At 43.1% G+C, this 23160-nt stretch overlaps 1 protein-coding gene across 1 annotated transcript in view; it reads right to left on the minus strand.

Moving 5' to 3' along the window:
- Positions 1-23160, minus strand: part of sorcs1 (sortilin-related VPS10 domain containing receptor 1) — a 171403-nt gene that overhangs the window by 54940 nt on the left and 93303 nt on the right. The window contains exons 5-9 of the mRNA XM_028589998.1: positions 10648-10721; positions 5098-5162; positions 3148-3266; positions 2866-2955; positions 1231-1410 (exon numbers count right to left, since the gene is read on the minus strand). Of these exons, the coding sequence (XP_028445799.1) occupies positions 1231-1410; positions 2866-2955; positions 3148-3266; positions 5098-5162; positions 10648-10721 (528 nt within the window). The remainder of the gene's footprint in view (positions 1-1230; positions 1411-2865; positions 2956-3147; positions 3267-5097; positions 5163-10647; positions 10722-23160) is intronic.

Below are 23160 nucleotides of genomic sequence, written 5' to 3' on the forward strand. Positions count from 1 at the left end.
TCCTGCTATGCCCTGCTATGCCCTGCTATGCCCTGCAGTGTCCTGCTACGTCCTGCTATGCCCTGCTATGTTCTGCTACGTCCTGCTATGCCCTGCTATGCCCTGCAGTGTCCTGCTACGTCCTGCTATGCCCTGCTACGTCCTGCTATGCCCTGCTATGCCCTGCAATGTCCTGCTACGTCCTGCTATGACCTGCTATGTCCTGCTACGTCCTGCTATGCCCTGCTATGCCCTGCAGTGTCCTGCTACGTCCTGCTATGTCCTGCTACGTCCTGCTATGCCCTGCAGTGTCCTGCTACGTCCTGCTATGTCCTGCTACGTCCTGCTATGCCCTGCAGTTTCCTGCTACGTCCTGCTGTGACCTGCTATGCCCTGCAGTGTCTTGCTACGTCCTGCTATGCCCTGCTATGCCCTGCAGTGTCCTGCTACGTCCTGCTATGCCCTGCTATGCCCTGCAGTGTCCTGCTACGTCCTGCTATGCCCTGCAGTATCCTGCTATGTCCTGCTATGCCCTGCAGTGTCCTGCTACGTCCTGCTATGCCCTACAGTTCCCTGCTACACCCTGTGACGCCCTGCAGTGTCCTGCTACGCCATCAACTACTACTACTACTACTATTATTATTTCTAGTCACTGTTCCATTATCTTTATTGTGACTACAGCAGTCTGCTCCGAGCGCATCCACCTCTCTCTCTCTCTCTCTCTCTCTCTTACAAAACGCTTCCAGACCTTCCTCCACAGCGCTGCAGAGGAGGGTCTTGTTAGTCCACACAGCACTTCAGGATGGGAGAACAACGTGCTCTGGTTTATTGGCATTTCTTTAAACCAATCACAATCGTCATGGGCAACGCTATTTGCCAGACAGAGCCACTGAGCCTCTGCAAAATAGCGTTAGGAAGGAACTTGTTTTGGTGGAACATTACATTGTTTTAGTCGTGCAAGAGAAAACTCAGATTGGACAGATAGTCTAGCTAGCTGTCTGGATTTACCCTGCAGAGATCTGAGGAGCAGTTAACCATAGTCCTCACTAATCCACCGGAGGTTAGAACTCCAACACAAAGAAAGAGGAAGGGGACGCACATCCGGCGGAATTTCTGGCGGCACTGGAGCAATCTCGGAAGTGGAATGCCGTGAATATAGACTAGTCGGAGACAGTATAAATTAAATCCTTTATTTCTTCACAGAAACTTTGCTACTTGACCCACAGTTCTGCCCCGTGGATGTTTGATTACCTCATAGAGGTCGATCATGACGTTGCCCTCGGGGCCCATGCTGCTGACCACGTTCTCCAGTGCCAGGGTGTAGTAGACCCCCGACGTGTCCGACACGTACAGGTTGTAGGTCTCGTTCTGGTTCCACTCCTGTACGGCTGCAACCACGCGGTTTTCATCCGTACTGATCACATGCAGGTCCTAGCAGAGAGGCAAAGTTAACACCAGTAAGGGAACACAATGATGCATAAAATAACTGTCAGGCTACCACAGGGTCTTATATTTCTTTGTAATATGTTCTTGTCTTGTACGTGTCTCTGTACTCTCAAATTTGAAAAATGGTGTGTGTGTGTGTGTGTGTTTACCTTTTCTTGTAATTTTAAATAAAAGGCAAAAACCTGTATGCTCCTCGAATATACCTCTTAAAAAGTATAAAGTAATTTTTTGCATTTGTTTGCTCAAAAATGAATAAAATACATAAGCAGAGCTAACCTGCATACACTCTAATTTACGAGCTTAACAAGCTTTTACATTGTATACTGTTTTTACACTCCTGCTGGGTTTAATCATATTCAATAATCAGAGTATCTACATCTTCTGTATTTCCGTACTTAAACTAAGAGGATACTACAATCATTAACACTATGTCAGGCTTGTTGGGCACAGATTATGCTTCAGAAGCCATGCTGCTTGGTTGTGTGCTTCATCTACCTCTTACTGTGCCAATAACACCTTGCAGTAAGCTGACAGCAACGGGTGCGCCTAGGGCTTGATTGAATAAAATATGTCTAATTGTCAGTAGGGATGTGACAAGCGAGGCCATGCGCACACGGAGCAGCACAGAATAACAATTCCGGAAAACACTGTGAGAGTTACTTTTACCTTGATTTGCCCATAAATAACAAAGAGAGTGTCACGCAGAGCCGGCGATGAACTGATGCCTGACTGCAACTTTAGCCCACATACCAAACTGAGCTGGAAGAATATTACGTGCCTTTGAATGCACAAAACTTCCAAAAACTGCAGCATGAGCAATTTAATTTAAAATGTGTCTCATATTTTCTTCGTGATCAATAATGAGATATGGACTCTTACCAAGGATCAATTCATTATTTTTTAAAGGTCCCCTATCATGCTCATTTTCAGGTTCATACTTGTATTTTGATTTAATACTAGAACACTGTATTAAATGAACATGCTTAAATGTCCTAAAAAGCACATTATTTTTCTCATAGTGTCTGAATGTACCTGTATTCACTCTCTGCCTGAAACGCACTGTTTTAGCGCCTGTCTCTGTAAGCCCCTATCCTAAAAATGCCCAGACTGCTCTGATTGGTCAGTATTTCAGGATCTGCACTCTCCGCGTCTCTGCACTGTCATTGCAGTCGGAGAATGACTGTAGCCTCACTTTCTACCTATATATAGTATAATTGTGACATGACAACTGTACGGAAGTCCTGACGGCTCGTTTAAATGCACTATTTCTGAATACGGGCTGTGTGCGTTTCTCTGTGGATTGAGCGTTTTGATACGTAACAGAATTTACACAGCACCTCCACCTGCTTTATAATCAAAGAATATATTTTTACAATATGGGAACTTTAACAATGAAGAGTATCTACTCATTGAATTTTATTCAGGCGGTAAATGTGTTACCTTGGGCAGTGTGTACTTGGGCAGCTTCATTGGTGTAAAGACATCCCTTTTAGCAGACACATAGTAGATGGGCCTCCCTGCAGCTGACACCTTAAGGTGATGAAACCGTTAAGTGAAAACATTTTGGAGACATAACACAACAGACAAAGCATTTTTCACCAACAGGTGACACATAGCACCTCTCTAAGAATGACCTCGAAAAATGTCCTACAAAACCCTTGCACTTTGTGCCTCATACACTGCTCTAATGTTTTTCACTGAGCAAACTGGACAATTACCTACCTGGACAAACACATACTCATCTTGCACCACCAGAGAATTGGGGTCAATGTAGCCGGGGAATGGTTTGCCCTTGTTGGCATCTGTGCAGTTCTGCAGCTTGCAGGTGACATACAGCGCCTCTGCTCCCACACACACACACACACACACACACACACACACACACACACACACACAAAGACACACATCAAGCCATGGCATCAGTGTGATGGTATTAGCCAATGAAGAAAGGCAGCCTTCACCCAAAGCCAGGCGGCCTCTTTTGGCTTCCTACATTACTCGTGTCAATAAAGTGGTCCCAGAAAGGGAGGAGCCGGGCGGAGGGGAAGACAGATGACCAGAGAGGCCAATTGCTTTCTTTGTCTTCAATCGCAGCGCTGGGAGAGAGCCTGTCCCCACACGTTAGCCTCTGCCAAATATATGTCGGCTTTCGCCCACAAGCACATGATCAATAGTGATGAGTCTCTGGCTACGTGACCGTAACATCTGACACGACTGATGTTTAGTATGTGTGTTCCTATGATTGGCTTTTCTCTATTGTGTTAGCCTCAAAGAGAGTGTTCTGACAGAAGGGTGGCACTGATATTGTATTTGACTTGTTGTTTTTTTTGTTTGTTTTTTTAAAGCTAAGTGAGAGGAGAAAGATTACAGTAATAAAGTTGTACTCCAACAGTTTGTCTTGCATTTCCACAAAGTTAGGCGGCTCACAAGACAGACTGTAAAAATGGTCAGAATTGAAGACGAAGCAGCGGCTGAGATATCCTGACTTTCAGTCCCTCAATTCCCAGTTTAGTACACACTGTACCTCTCTGCTCTGCTGTGTGGAGCGCAGACAACACTCAGAATGACCTCCATTTTCCAAAGCTTGTCTTTACATGAATTATGCTCAAAGCTGCATGGCATTTTCTCTGGTTTACCGTGGGTGTTGTCCAGTGTGACTTAGATCCTCCCGCAATACCGAAATTAACCGGCATTTGAATACAGATGCAAATACGGGGGGTTTGGTTTGCGCTCTCCCTGCTCTGACTGAGTAATGTGAAAAGTTTTATGTTTTATCTAATTCAGGTTATTTAAAAAAGAAATCACATATTATTTGTGGACACATTGGAAAGTGTAAAATATAGGGTTTCTGGAATTATTGTTGCCATGCTTTAATGATAAAAAACTCTTAAAGGCTATTAATCTAAATACATGACTAATTTATTCTAATCCTGCTGAGCTCCGTTGTTGGAGCTCTCGACCCCAGAGCGCTAAATGCGTTAAACGCTTTTTACGGTAAATGCTAGATCCTACCTTTCCTATAATGCTGCGCCCAATACCATTTTTGTTTTTCAGACACTTCCTTCCTGCCTAACACCCACATCTTGGGCTGCAATGCAGGCTTTCTGTTTCAGGACATTATATGCTTATATGCTTACAGGCTGAGTAAGAGTCCCCATGACTGGAAACTGACCCCTTTTAAAACATAATTTCATAAAAAGTATTATATCGATTGTGAATATATGATTTTTCCAGACTAACTTTAAAGTATGGAATTGCTTGGACAGATAATAATACAGATAATTAAATGAAAAACAATTATGGGGGGGTGGGGGACTGTATTTTATTCAAGGATTCAGACTCAGAAAGCAAATCAAGTCAAAAACTATATACCAACCCACAATATCCCAGCATTCATTGTCATTCAGGGGGATGAGTGATATTTCTCTATACGTACGTGACTGCCACTGAGCTGAATCGCTTGCTTTTAAATGCATTCTAATATATGCATTACTTTTCTCTCCGTTGTCATAGTGTGTCCCCAGACTCGGCTATTTCCGCTGTCCCTTCGTATTACCCTTCAGCAGAATAGTCCACACAACTCCCAATTTCTCTCTACTTTAGCACAATGCTCACGATACAGTACAAAGGCACGAGAAAATGGAGCGCTGAACTCGGAATTCAATTACTTACGTCCTTCAGAGATGCTGGTTTCCAGGTGAATTAAGCCTGGCTCTTTGTCCAAACCCATTTTCGACCTGAAAGGGAGACAAATGTGTTTTAAGAACATCACCATTGGTCTTTTGCCTCCGGGCAGATGCCACCAACTGTGCTATCTGACCTGATAGATTGCACGCTGCAAAGTCATACAAATGTACAACTACAGAGAGGTTGAATCATGTGCTATGCCAGTTGTGGTAAACTTCAGCAGGAATTGCGATGTCTTTGTCTTCATTGTTAATGGCAGTTTAAAGTGGGAGGGAAAAGGACCTCAGGTTTACTGTGTGATTTAAATGTTTAGAGCCCCCAGAAGGTCCTTTTCCGTCCAGACGGATGGAGGAAGATGTTTCCTGACATCATTAGGAGAGGAAAAGCCATTGATTTTCTCTCTACAGTAGGGATGTCCGCAGATGGAACAGCATATAATCATTACGGCATTAAATATGTATTAAAAAGACTGGGGGATCAGAGGAGAGGCAGCACACACATGGAGACAGAAAGGGGAGGTGGAGACAGATGGGGGAGAGAAAGAAAGAGAGAATGTGTCCACAGGTAGCACACACACATCAATGGAAAGAGAAGGCTAGAGAAATAAAGGGGGTCTGTGTGAGGGGAAAAAGAAGCAGACACTGTGTGAGACCTCCATTGCTTCTAATCGTTCTACTTATTGGTAGTATCGGTGATTTCCCAGCTGAAACACAACTGTGAATAGAATGGTCTACTTATCCAAACCCCATTTCCATTTTCACTGAATAATCCATTCAGGTACCCAAGAACAGTGTGAGGCAGGCAAAGAATAACTCTTTGAGTTAGTGGAGCTATATTGTTAGTCTAAACGTGTATATTTTTACCACTGAGTGAGCTCAGCTTCGAAGTTGCAAGCCTACAGTAGTGTCTTTTTGTATGTATGTCACTAGTTTGGACAGCTGCGTGGTCTCCAAGGACACTTTTTTGCCTTGCAAAAAATATCACGTTCAGGCAGCTCCAGATGTTTTCGTAGAGATTTGTAACGTCTTATGCAAAACATTGCACGGCGGCATTAGCCAAGCTCACAAACTTACTTAATTATTACAGCTGAACGCAGGCGGTGGAATATCCAGCGCCGCGCCCTCCACAACCCAACCGGTGCTGTGTGACCGAGCTCTGCGCGGGGTTGACAAAAAAACGCAAATGAGCTTACGACTCTTCATCTTCTTTATGTCTTTGGTGGTCACATGTACAGCAGGCATAAGCTCCCTCTGCAGCCTCATTACCAGGGTTACCACCACACAGTGTGCGTTCCCAAAATAGAACTCTGACAGCTTCTGCAGCATCAGCCCTCCAGGCTCCCTTCACTCCTGGCTGCCCAGCTTGTTACTACCCTGACAGTTTGTTGAGGTGAGAGCTTTTTGTTACAGTTAGTTACTGTACAGAGGCCAGACATGTTAGATAGCACTGAGTTGGACAGCACATGTTGGTGAGACTTCACCCAGAAAACAGCCATATGGGTTGATTGCGCAAGTAGCTCAGAGTTTCTTGTTAGGCGGCGAACTCTCTGGGCTGTAGAGTTTGGGTTTGCGGGAGCAAATGAGGAAGTGAAGTAACAAAAAGTATGACTCAGATTCTCCACTAAGCTGCGCTGTGGTTTTGTTCTGTCCTCCGCCACACGCCATTCCACACCGGGAGCGTCTCAGAAGCGGAGCGCCTTGCAGCCCGACTCGCAACAATCCCGTGTTTATTAAGCTAGTATCTGCTTTCCACTCCATGCACTCCTGTATTAACTCCATGATGTGGTCCTTAAAAAAAGATCTGTGATGTCATATTATGTTTTTCAACCTCCAAGATGAATCTCTCATTGTCAATGGTGTTGTAAAAGAGACATAAACGATATTGGTATTAGGGTTTCAGAGGATGTAGGACCCAAATGCAGAGACGGACAGGCAGTGTGAGCTTTGAGGATTTAATAAACAAATAATAAAGTCCATACTAACAAAAGGTGTCCCGAGAACAGAAGGCAAATCCAAAAATAGGTACAAGCAGAATCCCAAAAACAGGAACTGGCAAAACACAGAACAGTGACAAGCAATCCACTGACAAGGACAAACGAGGAACACCGAACAGCAAACAATAATCCAACAAGACACAAAGACAGAACAGAGACTAAATAAACCAGGTAACGAGGACTAACAAGGGACAGGTGACACTAGGCTGGGAAAACAGATGAAACACATAAGACAACCACAAGGGCGGGAAAACTAAAGACAGGAAGTAAAACTAGACAAGACAAGGGAGAAAACAGATTTCAACATAAAACAGGAGACAAACATACAACCATGACAATTGGGGGTGTCTTTTGGTAAACTGACTGGATAGACTTCCTGCCCGGCCGTCCGAACGGCCCGCGGCTCGCGTGAAAATAGACCTGGTGCGTATCTTTAGCAGAGCGGCGAGCCGCTTCACGCACGCTTCTGGGCCACGCCGTGGCTGGTGGAATATCAAGCGTTGACTTGAATGGCAGCGTTTGCTTGCGGGGGGCAGACGCACCTGGTGGAAAATAGGGGCAAGAGCGCCAAATTCCACATATAGGTTGGGTTGGTGGATGGGTCAAACAAACACAGGACTTTCACTCAGGAGCTGGGGGTTCCTGTCCCGTGTGAAAATAAAAAGTCAACAGTCTTTTTGAAATTAACCGAGTTTTACTCTGAGTTTTTAGCACGTGATACAATGACTTTTGTGACATCGTGTTATGTCCCCATTTTTAGTAATATTCTACGTTACTCATTTTAAGCCAATCCCTGATGTTTAACTGACCCTAAGGCAATGTTCACACTTGCCGTCTTTTTTTTTTAAGCTGCCAGTGTCTGTTTTACATTATAATCCTATGGAGTAAACTGCATTTTCAAAAAAGTCCAGAGCGCTTTTTGAAACGCCACCGCTGATGTTTTTTTTTTTTGCAGCTCAGAGCGTCTTTTAGAAGTTGAGAAAAAGCTCAACTTTTCTGAAAAAAATCCGCCCTAAGTGAAGCGCTTTTTTGACACATGAGTAGCAAGACCTGACGTTTCCATAACAACAATGAAAAAATGGAGAAGGTGTCGATAGAAAGACTAGTTGTTTTAGTGTCGTAGCACAGCGAGTTATATGATAAGTCTGCATAACTGTACCATAAAATACACCATAAAGAGGCTGTGTGGGCACAGATTTGACTGATCCTTGGTTGTTCAGGTAAGTGTGTCAGCTACTACTTGTCTTAACAAAACTGTCTTGCCTGTTAGCTAACATGGATACTGTAGCGGTAGCTGTTGTCATAGCAACAAAAGGACGCTCTTGGATGCTTTTTGGAACCAAAACGCTGGCAATGTTGTTTTTTCCTCAACTACAAAAGCACCCTAGTCAACTTCTTCTTGTCAAAAAAGATGGCAAGTGTACACATGGTCTAACTAAGTATTTTAACTTAACCAGTTCTGTTTCACAACATCAACTACGTGTTTAAAACTGTTCCTGTTACGTTAAATATGGTCACATGATTAAACAGCCCGTTGTCTCGTTTTGGGAGACTTTAGAAATCAACCTATTATGTTGTTTAGATATGAGGATATGTTGCATTTAGCTGACAAAAAGACGGAAGAGCATGGATCAATAATGTTAATGTAACAGTTAAAAGTTGTGTAAGTCTCCATCTGAAAGAATTGAAACAATGACTACGCAACGATTCCAGATTGACATATTATATCATAATTTGGCTTTAAAGGCCTTGCTGAGAGGAACCTTTAGATTGTTTCAATCTTCATACTTTATTTCATCTCAAAAGGATAACAATACTCAGATTGCACCCAAAAACAGATTTTGAAGCCTCTCTCCACAGCTGAACACTGTTGTAAATGTCTGCCACAGAGAAAGATGAAGGCTGTCAGACACATAAATGATCAAAATCTTAAAAAGGTCTCTGGCTCATCTGCTCCTCACTTTGTGGAGAGGCAGTGACGTTTTCTGTCCAGGACATTTACAATGTGCACAGTGCTCTCCATTTGGCGATGAGTTCCACATTAGTTTTACTGATAGCATCACGCAATTATTGCTTCCTAACAACAATATAACAGTTTACAAGAACTGCATGTGATATACATGTATGTTTAAGAATTTACAATGCTTTATATTTTTAAAATTGGTGTACATTCTTTCAGTTTTATGTGCTCAGGAAGTACACGTTCAATAGTTTTCCAGAGTTATCTGAACTATGGACAAATCGTACACATGGGTAAATGACTAAATATGAAAATACCGTATAAATTCATTAGAATTAGGGCTGAGTGATTCATTCTTTCTATATTGAAATTGCAGTTTGAATAAGTAATTGTCATTATGCATTTTAATTAACGACTTAAGCTGTAGGAAAAGTTTTAGTCTCAAAAAGCGCATTTACCGTTCACTAGTTAACTAGTAAGCGCAAATTTGCCATACTAGTTCACTAGGTCTCAGCATGCTGGTATAATTAACACTCAGTCAAAGATGGTTTCCTCAAAAAAGAAAAAAAAGGTCTTTCTTATTTTGATGTTTGGAAAGGTAGTTTGTTCAAAAACAATAAGATGGCGAGGTGAGGTCTTGGAAGGTTCTCAGTCATCCAGGTTATAGTTATCCAAAGAAGGGCTCAAATCATGGGCAACTTGGCTTGGTTAAAGATGCTTCGAAGGCATTTTGTCTTTCATCCGAGAGACTTCTTCAGTTCTGACTGAACAGTAGGGAAACCCAGCTTAGAGGTTAAATAGCTGAGTTTCTCTAATGTTCAGTTCACCATTAACCAAGTCTAGTTGCCCTTGATTTTAATGCTTCCTTGGATAAGAGAGCGGTGAGGTCTCCCTAGATAAAAATCTGGCAGTGTATATCACATCCTTTTCAAACAGTTAGCAGCTCGCCTGCTTGTGGTTAAGTGTAAATGACAGATAGCTACTGGGTTTTAAACTGGATTTTCTCAGTTAAAGGTTTAAACTCATTACATAATAGTTTAAAGCATATCTAACAGGTTAGAGAGCAGATCGCTGGTATTTGGAGCAGTGAACTTGTGGTGTCAGTCTGTAAATTTAACATTAGCTAACCACCTAGCTTAACCAGCACTTTGTCATCATTGACATTATATGTTATCAAATAACATAATGCCATTTTAGACTGAACATGATTGGTGGTCATGATTCCAATAGAATATTAGCTAGGGTTACTTAAAAGTTGACATAATTTCCTATCTGGTTTGAAAAATATATTCTTAGGACCGAAACAAAAACCACTGCATGATTTTATCCGATTATTTTCATACAGAAACAACATACTGTAGATTACAATATGCTGGGGCTTTACCATGTTTAATATGTAGGTCAGCAACAACCTAGAGTTAAATTTAGGGGAAATAATCATTAGGTGAATGCAGATTCGATTTTTTTTTTCATTCAGCCCTGACCTGAATAGAACAAAAACCAGTACTGTGTATTTTAGATCTAGCTCATCCTTTCATATTACCTACGACTTGTTTAACAATGCTCAGATCTCTGTACTTACCAGTAGAAGCGATTAGGAGCCACTCTCTCGTGCACCACCTGCCACCTCCTCCCAAACTCCACCGAGCTGTAGAGCTGTAGCAAGACAACCAGGCACCAGTTAGTGTTCATTCACATACCATCTTACAGGGGTGATAGAATGATTATTTAGGGTATTTCACACTGTTCCTTAAGGTCTCCAAATAGGGTATGTAACATTTGTTGGGCTGAAAATGGCCTGTTCTATGTTCTATGCTCCCTAATGCAACCCTGTGAAATAGGCAGAGGTTTTCTGCCTTATATGGTATGCTCATGAATATTTAGATGAGCTGCGCACACACACACACACACACACACACACACACACACACACACCCCCTCCCCTCCGTGCCGCTCCGTTCACACCACGTCACACACACTGCACAGAAATTTTATACATTATTCGTCTGCTATTTCATTACTAAATTCACTTCTGAGACTTTTTAATCACGAAACAAACTATGTAGAAATCAACTATGTAGACATGACAGCGGCCGGTGCCTGCCTGTCCCCGCTGCTCTCCCTCCCCTCTTCCTGCTAAATGGCCGGTGAGTGAGCTCGCGGTCAGCAAGGTCAAATATGTGCCGTTTTTATAGTATCAACATAAAAAATGTATGGCTAATTGCAAATTTGGTCAGACTATGTTGGAATTCAGGAGCTCCACAGTCTGACATGACAGTGACTGGATGTAGCGGAAGCTGCAGGGTGCCTGCCTGTCCCAGCAGGACCCGCGCTGCTCTCCCTCCCCTCTTCCTGCTAAATGGCTGGTGAGTGAATAGAAAGGGAGAGGAGAGAGCAGCTCAGTGTGTCAAAGGAAGGAAGGAAGTCCCCCCGCAGTCTAGAACTATAACAGCTATAACAGTTACAGGTCCCATAATTTCTTGTGGAGCATTATAACTTTGAAAAACCACAGGTTCCACTTAATCTTATAAATAGGATGTGTTCATTGAGTTATTTAAACAAGCGTAATTTAAAAGCTCCCATTCTACTTTTACAGAAATAACCAGTAACTCTGCATTCTGGGAGCGCAGTGCTCTTGTCCTTCTAGATATGATGGTCTCATTTAGACCTTTGTAGGTCAATGATCCTGGATTCAACAGAAGCCAGTGCAGAGAAGTCAATTAGCCAGCTGACAGCAGCATTCTGGTCTGTGGAAGGTGGACAGGCCGGGCCTGCTAAAAGGCTGTTCTTGAGGTTTGTTTTAGATTGGCAGCCAGGGCAATACCATCCAGAAGTCAGTAGCAGGCAACTATCAGAAATATAATGGAAAGGTAATTTTTCATAAGCTTTTTAAACTCTCCCCTGCTGGAAAAAGGCTTGGCTGGCCTGCCTCCCTTACTTTGTTATGTATTATTAGTCCTGAAGAGAAGCAACTGGGCCAGTTACAGTGAACACTGCAGGCCTCCTCCCTAACTATAAGACTGTGGAGCTTCTGAACTCCGACACAGTCTGACATTTACAATTAGGCATCAATTTTAGTAAAACTGCACATATTTGAGCTCTACATAGTGGAATTGAGTGTTTCCTAAACTAATATTGCCTAGAGGAAGCATATATAAGGAGAATATAAAAAAAAGTCTCAGAAGTGAATTTAGTAATGAAATAGCAGACAAACAATGTATAAAATGTCATAAAATATACAAAATAATAACAATGTATAAAATAAGGTACAGCCACCGAGTTGATGTCAACTATGAGCTTTGTTGAGATTTGCCCGTTTTCAGCTGCAGTTTCAAATTGTGAGATTTGCAGAGGAAAGAGGTGTCAATGGGACTTTGAGGTACTATGTATGCCTATTTTACCCACCGAACTGTGGTAATTCAACTCTGACAAGGTAAACTCGGTTTTGCATTCTATCACCCCTTTAACAGCCGATCAAATTTACCATTTTGTACGAAACAAGCCATCCTACTGTCAAATGCTGCGCTGTGTTTGCCCTCAAATGATGTGCATGTGCACAGGATTTTTTCTCCAGGTTTGTTTTCCCACTTTGATTTACTTAGTACCTCAGTGATCCTTTTAACAGCCGCAGCATAACGGCGAGTGGGAGACAAACTCTCTCTCTCTCTCTCACACACACACACACACACACACACACACACACACACACAGTACGTAAGTTCTTTATTTGAATCCAGTAAATAAGATTAGAATTGACATAGGATTTCAACACTGCAGAGGAATAACATGGGCAGCAAAAGTCAGATTTCTGACATGACTAGCCATTACTGCTTGATGAGGTGCCTTTGAAAAGTTTTGTTATTGACGCAAATAGTCTCCTTTAGCATCATATAGACCTTTTTCACAGCAGACATGTTGACATGTCATAGTAGGACAAGCACAGGTGTATTCAAAACCATTAATGATGGCTGCATTCCACTTAGGAGAGGTCCTGGTATTGTGCATGCTGACTCACTGAAATAGCTTACTGGAACACTTAATGGAACTGAGCCATCGTTAAGGTTATCAATTTCAGCTGTGCTTTTCCTACTATGACAAGTCAACATGTCTGCTGTGAAAAAGGTCCATTTAGACACGCTTGGACAGGACTCTTGGCATCACTTTTCGGCGGCACTGGGTTGGGATGTACTTTTAACTGACATGAGGCATAAGAACAGGACAGTTACAGTTGGACGGAGTAATGGTGCCTCTGCAAAATAGCCTCTGGAAGAAACTTGTTTTGTACGTTTAAAACACGTTTTAGTCGTGCAACAGAAAACTCAGATTGGACAAATAGTCTAGCTAGTTGTCTGGATTTACCCTGCAGAGATCTGAGGAGCAGTTAACCATAGTCCTCATAAATCCACCGGAGTTTAAAATGTCAACACTAAGAAAGCGGAAGTTAACGGACATCCGGCTGGAATGAGGGTAAAGAGCTGATTTCACACCTGTCTGGTCGAGCAGAGGCATGGGCAACAGCGGAGTGGGGAAGAAACTCGCCCCTGTGTAACTCGTTTGCTTGCTTCACCCAAGCATTTATCCAGATTTTTCAACATGTCACTCCGGGCAGAGAAGCGGCCCGAGCCTTGGTGAGCCTTCGCCAGGGTAGACGACGAGAGGTGGACTATGCCATCAATTTCCACACGCTGGCAGCAGAGAGCTGGTGGAACCAGGCTTCTCTACTAGATGCTTTCCTGTATGGTCTTTCTGGCACTCTGAAGGATCAGCTGGCTCCATTGGATCTCCCAGGGGACATCGCTAGTGATGGTCAAATGAAGCTTCGCAAACCAGTGTCTTTACTTTCTGAGCTCACTAGATGGTGCTGTCGTTCAACAAAGGGTTTGAAAACCCATTGAATTGCCATTCATTTAACCTTTTTCTTTGAACAGAGCGCACCATCTAGTGAGCTCAGAAAGTAAAGACACTGGTTCGCGAAGCTTCATTTGACCATCACTAGACATCGCTCTGGCAATTAAGATTGACAAGCGGCTCTTCCAACGTGAAAGAAAAACTTGAATCCAAGGGTTCTCCACTGGATTATCAGAGAGTGGTCGTCTCGGGTAAAGGGCGCTCCTCGCCACCGCCATCCACGCCAGCCGTTGCTTCACTTCCAGCTTCCACAGGTGAGTAGCCTATGCAACTGAGTAGAACCCGGTTAACCCCTGAAGAGAGATGGAGGAGAATCCGGGAAGGAACATGTTTCTACTGCGCCCAGCTGGGTCACTTCATCAGTGAGTGTCCGGTAAAAGGAGAGGCTTGCCAGTAAAGGAGATGGTCCTGGTGAGCCGAACCACAGTTTCTAACATTCCCACTGTAACTGTGTCCTCCCTCTGATGTTTACAGTACTCAGGCGGTGATGGTGCATTCCGGGGCTGATGCTAGTCTCATGGACTTTTCCCTTGCCAGAGGATTGGGCCTGAACTCTTTTCCTCTTTCTGCACCTTTGAGGGCCACAGCGCTGTATGGCCGGCTGCTCTGGCAGGAGGCTCACCACACCACTCCTGTGACTCTTGCTTTTCCTGACCAACACACTGAGACTATGGATTTTTACCTGGTTGACTCCTCCCAATACCCAATATCCTCGGATTTCCCTGGCTCCTCAAACATAACCATCATATTGACTGGACTTCGGGGGTTGTTAAGGGGTGGGGAAAGACCTGGAAAGGGTTCTGGGAGTACTATTCCCGTGTCTACTCCTGCGAATGTGACTGTGGTTCCCGCTCCCCCTTCTGTGGATTCTGGGGCTTCTTCTGAGAAGGATTTTCCCGATCTGTCTTCTGTTCCTTCCTGCTATCTGGATTTAAATGAGGTGTTCAACAAGACTAAGGCTACTGCTCTACCTCCTCACAGACCATACATCTGCGCCATTGATGTGCTGCCTGGCTCTTCACCTCCCAAGGGGCGGCTGTATTCTCTCTCTCCTCCTGAAATTCAAGCCATGTAGGAATACATCGATTCAGCTCTGGATGCTGGGATCATTCAACCCTTTTCATCACCATTCTGTTGCTGCTCTATTGCATAAACTCACCTCTTCCAAGATTAGGTCCAAAGAAGTGTTTTGTGACGGCTCCAGTTCTGGTTTTACCTGACCCCAGTCAACAGTTCGTGGTGGAGGTAGATGCATAAAATGTCAGCCTGGGTGCGGTCCTCTCTCAACACCTTCCCACGGATGGTAAGCTACATCCTTGTGCTTTTCTCTCCAGTAAACTGTCCCCTGCTGAAAGAAATTACGATGTGGGTAACCAGGAGCTGCTGGCAGTCAAGGTGGCGTTGGAAGAGTGGAAACAGTGGTTGAAGGGGGCGGAGCACCCATTCTTAGTTTGGACGGACCACAAGAATCTGGAGTATCTACGATCTGCCAAACGACTGAACTCTCGTCAGGCCAGGTGTTGTGGGTGCTGTCTCCTGGTTTTCAACCGGTTCAATTTTACCCTGTCATATCGTCCTGGCTCCAAGAATGTTAAACCCGATGCGTGTTCTCGACTGTTTGACTCTGACTCCTCCCCCAAGTCTGAAGAAACCATCCTCCCAGTGTACTGTGTTGTGGGTGCTGTCTCGTGGGAGGTTGAGGAGAGGGTTAAACGAGCTACTGTTGACCTACCTGTGCCAGTCAACTGTACGCCGAACCACCTGTTTGTCCCTCCCGAGCTTAGGTCACCGGTCATCCATTGGGCCGATTCTAGCTCTCTGTCTTGTCATCTGGGAGTCAAGAGAACTACCTTTGTGGTTCAGCAGCGGTTCTGGTGGCCTGCTATTAGAGAATCTGTGAAGGAATACGTGGCAGCCTGCCCTGTGTGTCCTCAAAACAAATCTTCTCATCAGCCACAGGTGGGATTACTCCATCCTCTCCCTGTGCCGTCTTGACCCTGGTCAGATATATCTCTGGACTTCGTCACAGGTTTGCTCCCTTCTGAAGGGAACACTACCATTCTATTGTTGATAGATTATCCAAGATGGTTCACTTTGTTCCTCTACCTAAGCTCCCTTCCACCAAGGAGATGGTGGAGGTTATGCTTCATTATGTATTCAGGTTGCATGGACTTCCTACCGGGGCCACCAGTTTATCTATCGTTTCTGGAAGGCATTCTGCAATCTTCTCGGAGCCACTGTGAGTTTGTCTTGAGTTGGAGGTGGGTCTTCACTACTTGTCTTCCAGGAATCCTGCCAGTTGGAGCAAACAGCTAATTTGGGTGGAATATTCCCATAACACTCTGCCCTGCTCCTAAACTGGCCTCACTCCCTTCCAGTGTGTGTACTGATACCAACTTTGCGGCTCTGGAACAGGAGGTGGGAGTTCCCTCAGCCCAAGCATTGGTTCGCCGGTGTCGACAGACGCGGACCAGGGCGCGTCAAGTCCTTCTACACAAGTCTTTGTTATACAAGAAGTCTGCAGATCGCTGGAGGTCCAAGGCTCCAACCTATACAGAGGGTCAGAGAGTATGGCTGGCAACCCGGGATCTTCCCCTTCGCGTTGAGAGCCATAAGTTGGCACCCCAGTTCATTGGTCCATTTCTTGTCAAAAAAGTTATTAACCCTGTTGCTGTGAGACTGAAGTTACCTAGGACCATGAGGGTTCATCCGACCTTCCACGTGAGCTGTGTGAAACCTGTTCAAGAGAGTCAGCTGGTGCCTGAGACTCCCGCTCCCCGCCTCTGCGCATCATTGATGCAGGCCGTGTCTATACCATGAAGAGGCTTCTTGCGGTCAGAAGATGAGGGACAGGCCGTCAGTACCTTATGGACTGGGAGGGGTACGGGCCCAAAGAAAATTCCTGGGTGTCAGCCAGCAACATATTAGATCCTGAGCTTATTCGAGGGTTAAATGCAGAGAATGAATTTCGCTACATGTACGTGTATGTGACAAATAAAGTACCTTTACCTTACCTTTACCTTTAGTTCCACAAGCAATACCCTGAAGATCCTGGGCCATCTGGAGTTGGCCTTTAAGGGAGGGGTACTGTCATGTCTCATCTCTGTATCAAGTTTTAGTTTTTAGTTTGTTTTGTGTTTTGTGTTTAGTTTTCCATTTCCTGTTTTATTTTGAAAATTACCTTCTCGTCTTATTTCAGATCTGTTGACTCCCTGATCTCTCCGTGCATTCATGGACATCGGAAAAACGTTTTTCCGAGTGAAAACGTCACCATTCACGTAACGTTCTGTGGGAATCAGAGGTGGGAAACTCGGGCTGGATTTTGCTGACCGAGTTCCCCAGTTGGTGACGCGTTGTTGACAACTGACGTTTGATGGAGGCGACTTTGGTTCACTGAACATATTTTAATGATAATAAACTGTTTATTGTGGACAAATGCCTCTGCCAAGAAACATACACAGACATAATATGTTTAAAATTATTCATAAATAGACCTATGCATAAAAAAACAACACATTATCCGTGTCTTTTCCCATTGGTTGTCCTGCAGATAACACAAACAAACACCTGGCGATGTGCTGTTTGGATGCTCGCATAAGAAAACAGTAGAAAATCTTTTGTTATTGTGGCCTCCTCTCATGTTTTCACACCCCTGATGCTGTAGTCTACGGCCAACAGTTGGTGGCAGTCATGCAAAAAGATGTTATGCCAAACGCCAATATAACAGAAGAAGAAGAACACTCATCCCGACCATATGAACGCTGCCAGTCGGAAAAACAACGTAACCAGGGGGGTGGTGCCTGTTATTCCGAGGAGGCATGAACGCAGCATCTGTCCTCCCTCCCGACTGTGTGATTACCTGTCCCCGCCCCTATGTGTTGCCCCTGCGTCTCATTGTCCCCCTTGTCTTGTGTATTTAAGTTCAGTCTTACCCTTACTCCTGTGCGAGATCGTCTGTTTTCCTTGTGTGCAGCCTTCGAGCGTTTTTCCTTGTTTCCTGTGTTCCTGAGTTCCTGATTCCCTTGAATTTTTGACTACTGCTTGTTTGTCGGATTTCCATTTGCCTGTTGTTACTTGGACACTGTTGCCTGTCAGTTTTATTAGTGCTCTAATAAAACCATTGAACTCAAGTTCGTGGGTCCATTTCTCCTATCCCAGAATGTATCTGTGGTGTCGCCAGACATTACTCCACAGGTCTGTGGATTTACTCAGTAAATCAATAACCTCATTGACATACTCACTGATGTCCTTTTGTCTCCAAACACACCTGCACCTCTCTGACAAAGCACAATGACGAATCCGATTACTCTGGTGCTAACAGCTGGAATTTAATGAGGCATAAAACTTATTTCAGTGTTTCAAGCTGGACCTTTTCCATTTTTTGCATGAGCAACCATGCATAATGTGTAAACAATCATTTATCAGCGGATAACAAAAATGTGACTCTGTTTGTTTACATTAATTTATTTTCTAGTTGCATTTATTTACTCTATCCCGAAGGGTGAAGTGTAGGCCTGCATTTTCAAAAGCATCCATGAGAACACATTATCACTGATGTCAAATCAATAATTCTCTTTTATTTTGCTACTAAGTGAGTTATTATTGCTCATAGCTTCCTTATATTTCGCTGTATTTCAACGGGAGAAAAACAAGAGTTTCTGCTAGATTATAGCTTGGAACAAAAATATGCTTAAGACTTTAAATGTAGGGCTGTCCTTGACCAAAGAAAATCTTAGTCATATGATTTTGTTGAGTAACTGAGTTTCTCCATAAAGAATCATGCAAAAGCACCACTTTTACCACAAATCTTTTACCACAGATGTGCTCATAATTTCTTGGAAATAAGTCATTCAGCATGAAAAAAGTATTATACCAAAGACGAAAGCAACCGATTAGTCGACTTATCGACAAAAAACGGGGCAGCCCTATTTAAATGTCCCTACACCTATGAGAATGGCAGTAAAATACAGTGAAGCGGGACCTAAATGCAGTTCTGACATCATATAAAGCATATATATTCCCCCCATTGTATCCGCTTCATTGGATCAGATCATCTTGGATCCACAGTGGGCATATGCAAACTATGTATATATCCACTGTGACTATTGCATCTGGTGTGTGTATATTCCAGTGTCAAAGAGGGAAAAACAAACGGCACGGGTGATGACATTTCCATGACTTCCATGCCAAGCTGTGCTAAGCAGATGCAAGCCAAATTGGGTGTAGGGTGGGGTACGAGGGGGAATGCAGGAAATCACTTTGACTAATTATCCTCCTGCAGCAAGTTAGTATGTAGCCAAGCAAGTGACAGTGAAGATGCAGAGAGCAGGAGACGGGGGAGGCGAGGTGGTGCAGCCTTTACAACCTCCAAAGGTCTCTCAATCAACAAATGCAGCAGCACTGCCAAAAGGAAGGAAAGGGAATTGAAAGAGAAGCAGTTTTGGGGTGGAGACGATGTGTGCCAGTTAGGGCACGGGTAGTCTTGCTTTGCCAGACCTCCACAACTCTGTGTCAGCGCTGGAGTACGGTCTGGCTACTGCGCTTTTCTATTCTGGGATAGGGGAAAAAAAACACTCTGGGCCCGGCGCAAGTGTCTTTGCGATTTTAAGATCATCCAGCGCCCACATTGTTTAAATAGCAAATGCACCTGTGCCTATCTGTGCGCCCATGGGCATGCTGCCCTTACAGGGAGGTGTGTTCAGGTGAATTCTTGGTGTATTGCTATCTTAAGGCAGCTTAGATCGTTAAAATAGGGCCCTCTGTCTTGTTTGCATTTCTTTAAATCAATCACAACCACTAAAGCGTGATTTATGCTTCTGCATTAAATATACCCCGTGGCTACGTACGTAGGTACATGGAGGCACGGGCCCTACGCCGAGGCCCGACATGCACCTCTCGAAAAATTTAACTGCACGTCACGGCAATGCACGTCGGCTTGGTAGCGTTGCATTTCCCCCTACTCATTTCCTAGTTCCTCTCCCGTCAGAAAGCACAGGGGAGACACTTTGTTTCTCTCACCATGACTCTAGCGTCACTACTCACTGTGGAGCTAATCGCTGTCGCTCTCACTAACACACGCTCCCCACGCACACACACCTTGCTATTCATTTGAAGAGATCGACGCACACCCCAACGCACAAGTATAAACTTCAGACCACTTACGTAGGCTAGGGCGAAAGCTCTGCATGGAGCCCCTGCGGAACCATGCAAGGTTCCCTTGGAAAATAGATAGTGGAAGGGGTGGGACATCCGGAGCGTCTCTCACGTGCTGGATGTCCCTCCCCTCCCATTATCTCAGTAATGTACATCCGTTGAGCAACTGAGACTATATGCATGGGTGAGGGAGGTTACAACCAAGCGGCAACCTTCTTTCTTTTTCTTTCTTTAAGGTTTATTTAAATAGGGACAGATACAAAAAACATAGATAAACTTCAACAGTCATCTGATGTATGTACCATAGTGTTTGTAGCCAAAGCTAATTCTTGACACTTGTCCCTAACCTCCATTATTAAAAAATTAAGCCAATGCAGAAGTGCCAAAAAACGCAGTTTCTATAATGGCCAGTTGAGGCTGGCTCCAAAAGGGTCAATCCCCATATACCCCCATGTTAAAATGCCCAACTTTACAGCAGAATTAAATAATGTTTACAGCCTGATCAGAAAAACGATTTTGGTCTCTATAGCTAAGTTCATCTTTCATGACACCTTAACCCTGTTTAAAGGACAAATCCGGCACAAAATGAACCTCGGGGTTAATAACACACGTGTACCGAGTCGACCGTTCTCTGGGATATGTTTTCATGCTAATCGAATGTGACCAGTTTTATCGCAAACCGCTAAAACCGCTAGAATCGCTAGAAATCGCTATTTCTATACCACTAACAAGGCTCAAAATAGCACCACACTTCCACGGTAGCATAACGAGGGTCCCTACATGTACACTGAAGCATTGAGAACTTTGTAAGTGTACAGTTTATTAAAAAGATATTTTATAAAGACAGTACCGTTCATGTATACGCCTGTATATAATTCACAATAATACTGCTCAAATGAGGTCAACTTCAACTTATTCCATTTCTTTCTCTATCCTCTTTAGATAACCTCAAGACTTTTATATGTAATATCTACAGAAGGGGTTCCTAGAAATTTGACAGAAAGTAAAGAAAGCTATTCTACCATAACAAGGTCTGTACAGAGTTTTCTACTTGATTTAAATAAACGTTGGTCGTTGAGCTGACATGAGTATAGACCCGATATCCGACTTTGAATTTTTTTGAAATTTGAAATTTGAGGAAAAAAGGAAAAAAGCATTCTGAGTACTTACACTTTAGACTGATATCGGTTGTACTATAGGTAGGGCAAATTACTTACAGACAAGATAGTCTCTCACTGAGAAATATATGCTGGATATGACTATTTCCTGGAAGCAGTACATACCAAGGCAGACCAGTTTGACTGAGCTCACAAGATTATTGTTGTTGTTTGTTCATTTTTTGCCAGCACTAGTCTTAGTCCAAAATAAAAGTCAAGATTTTTTTTTAATTCTTTTCACGCTGTAGAAACTGTGATGACTTCTGATGCCTTAAACATGTGAACCCCATGACATCATTACTTTATGATTATCATTTAGTAGTGGTTTTGAAAGCCCAGACCCCTAATTACATTTATTCATGCAGTGCATTCAGTCGGAGTCATTCATAGCCAGTATGGTATGGAATGCCGTTTTATTTAATATTTCATAAATGAATAAATACATAAATACATGAACAAAGAAAAATATGCCTTTGAAATACATCATGAAATAAATAAATGAGGCAATAAATACATAAATAATTAAATAAATGTAAATATTCATATATATAAATGAATCAATTAGTTAAATATATTAAAATGTTTTACTTTTACTTATTTCATGGTACTTTTATTTCATAAATCCACATTTATTTATTTCCGAAGACTTTTATTTCCTAATGCCACATTTATTGATTTCCCTCTCTATTTATTTCCAGTTCTTATATGCAGATCAGGGGGCGTGGCTATCTCTCACATTCACAACAGAGCCGTGGGCAAGGAAAGGCTGGCGAAGTGAGAGTGCGGACGTAATGGAAGACATCGGTGGGCTCCGAGATAGCACGCTATCATTAGCAGATCAAATCGATCAACATGGTTTATCAGCAGATACTGTTTTGGCCCATATTGAAGAATTTTTGGAAATACTAGGGCGGATATTCCAGTCCACATGCTGGATAACTTTGTGTTGTCTGGTCTATCAACTCGAGAAATTGCAGTTCTGTTTGGTGTGTCACCCAGCATGATTCAGAGGAGAGGAGATTGGCCGAAGAAGGCCTTAGGTGAGTTAACTTACTTACTGAGCTAAAGAGTAGGCTATGGTGGGCAAAAACATTTATAATACAGGGCGCATTTTACCCCCCTTACGGGGTGTGGTAGTAGCCGTATATTTTATGAGTCGGGCTGTGAGGGGGTGCTGCACTGCTATTGCTAGCTATAGGTGGACAAATTCCTTCACCCAGCTGCTGTTTTCATCACTGCAGGTTGACACAACATTAGCTGAGACGTTGGTAAGTGAGCTAGCGGGCTATCAGCTGCTGTAATTCACGTTTAACTCAACATTTCTATTGATGGTGAGGTGAGACAAGCTGAATGGGACTTCTTTGGGACTATTTACCACTATTTAGATAGCCACGCCCCCTGATTTGCATATAAGAACTGGAAATAAATAGAGAGGGAAATCAATAAATGTGGCATTAGGAAATAAAAGTCCACGGAAATAAATAAACATGGATTTATGAAATAAAAGTACCATGAAATAAGTAAAAGCTTTTAATATATTTATTTAACTAATTGATTCATTTATATATGAATGTTTACATTTATTTAATTATTTATGTATTTATTGCCTCATTTATTTATTTCATGATGTATTTCAAAGGCATATTTATTTTTTTATTCATATATTTATTTATTTATGTATGCATTTGTTTATTTAATATTGAATGAAACGGCATTCCATAGTATGGTGGAGGCAAGGCTGAATTCTAAAACTGAAGTGAAAAATTACAAAAACACAACTTGAAAATGAATTAAAAATGGGATGGTGTTTATGGGGTTCAGTTACCACATAGCAAATTGTGGTGTGTGTGTGTGTGTGTGTGTGTGTGTGTGTGTGT

This window comes from Perca flavescens, chromosome 2 (genome assembly GCF_004354835.1).
Source record: "Perca flavescens isolate YP-PL-M2 chromosome 2, PFLA_1.0, whole genome shotgun sequence".
NCBI lineage: Eukaryota > Metazoa > Chordata > Actinopteri > Perciformes > Percidae > Perca > Perca flavescens.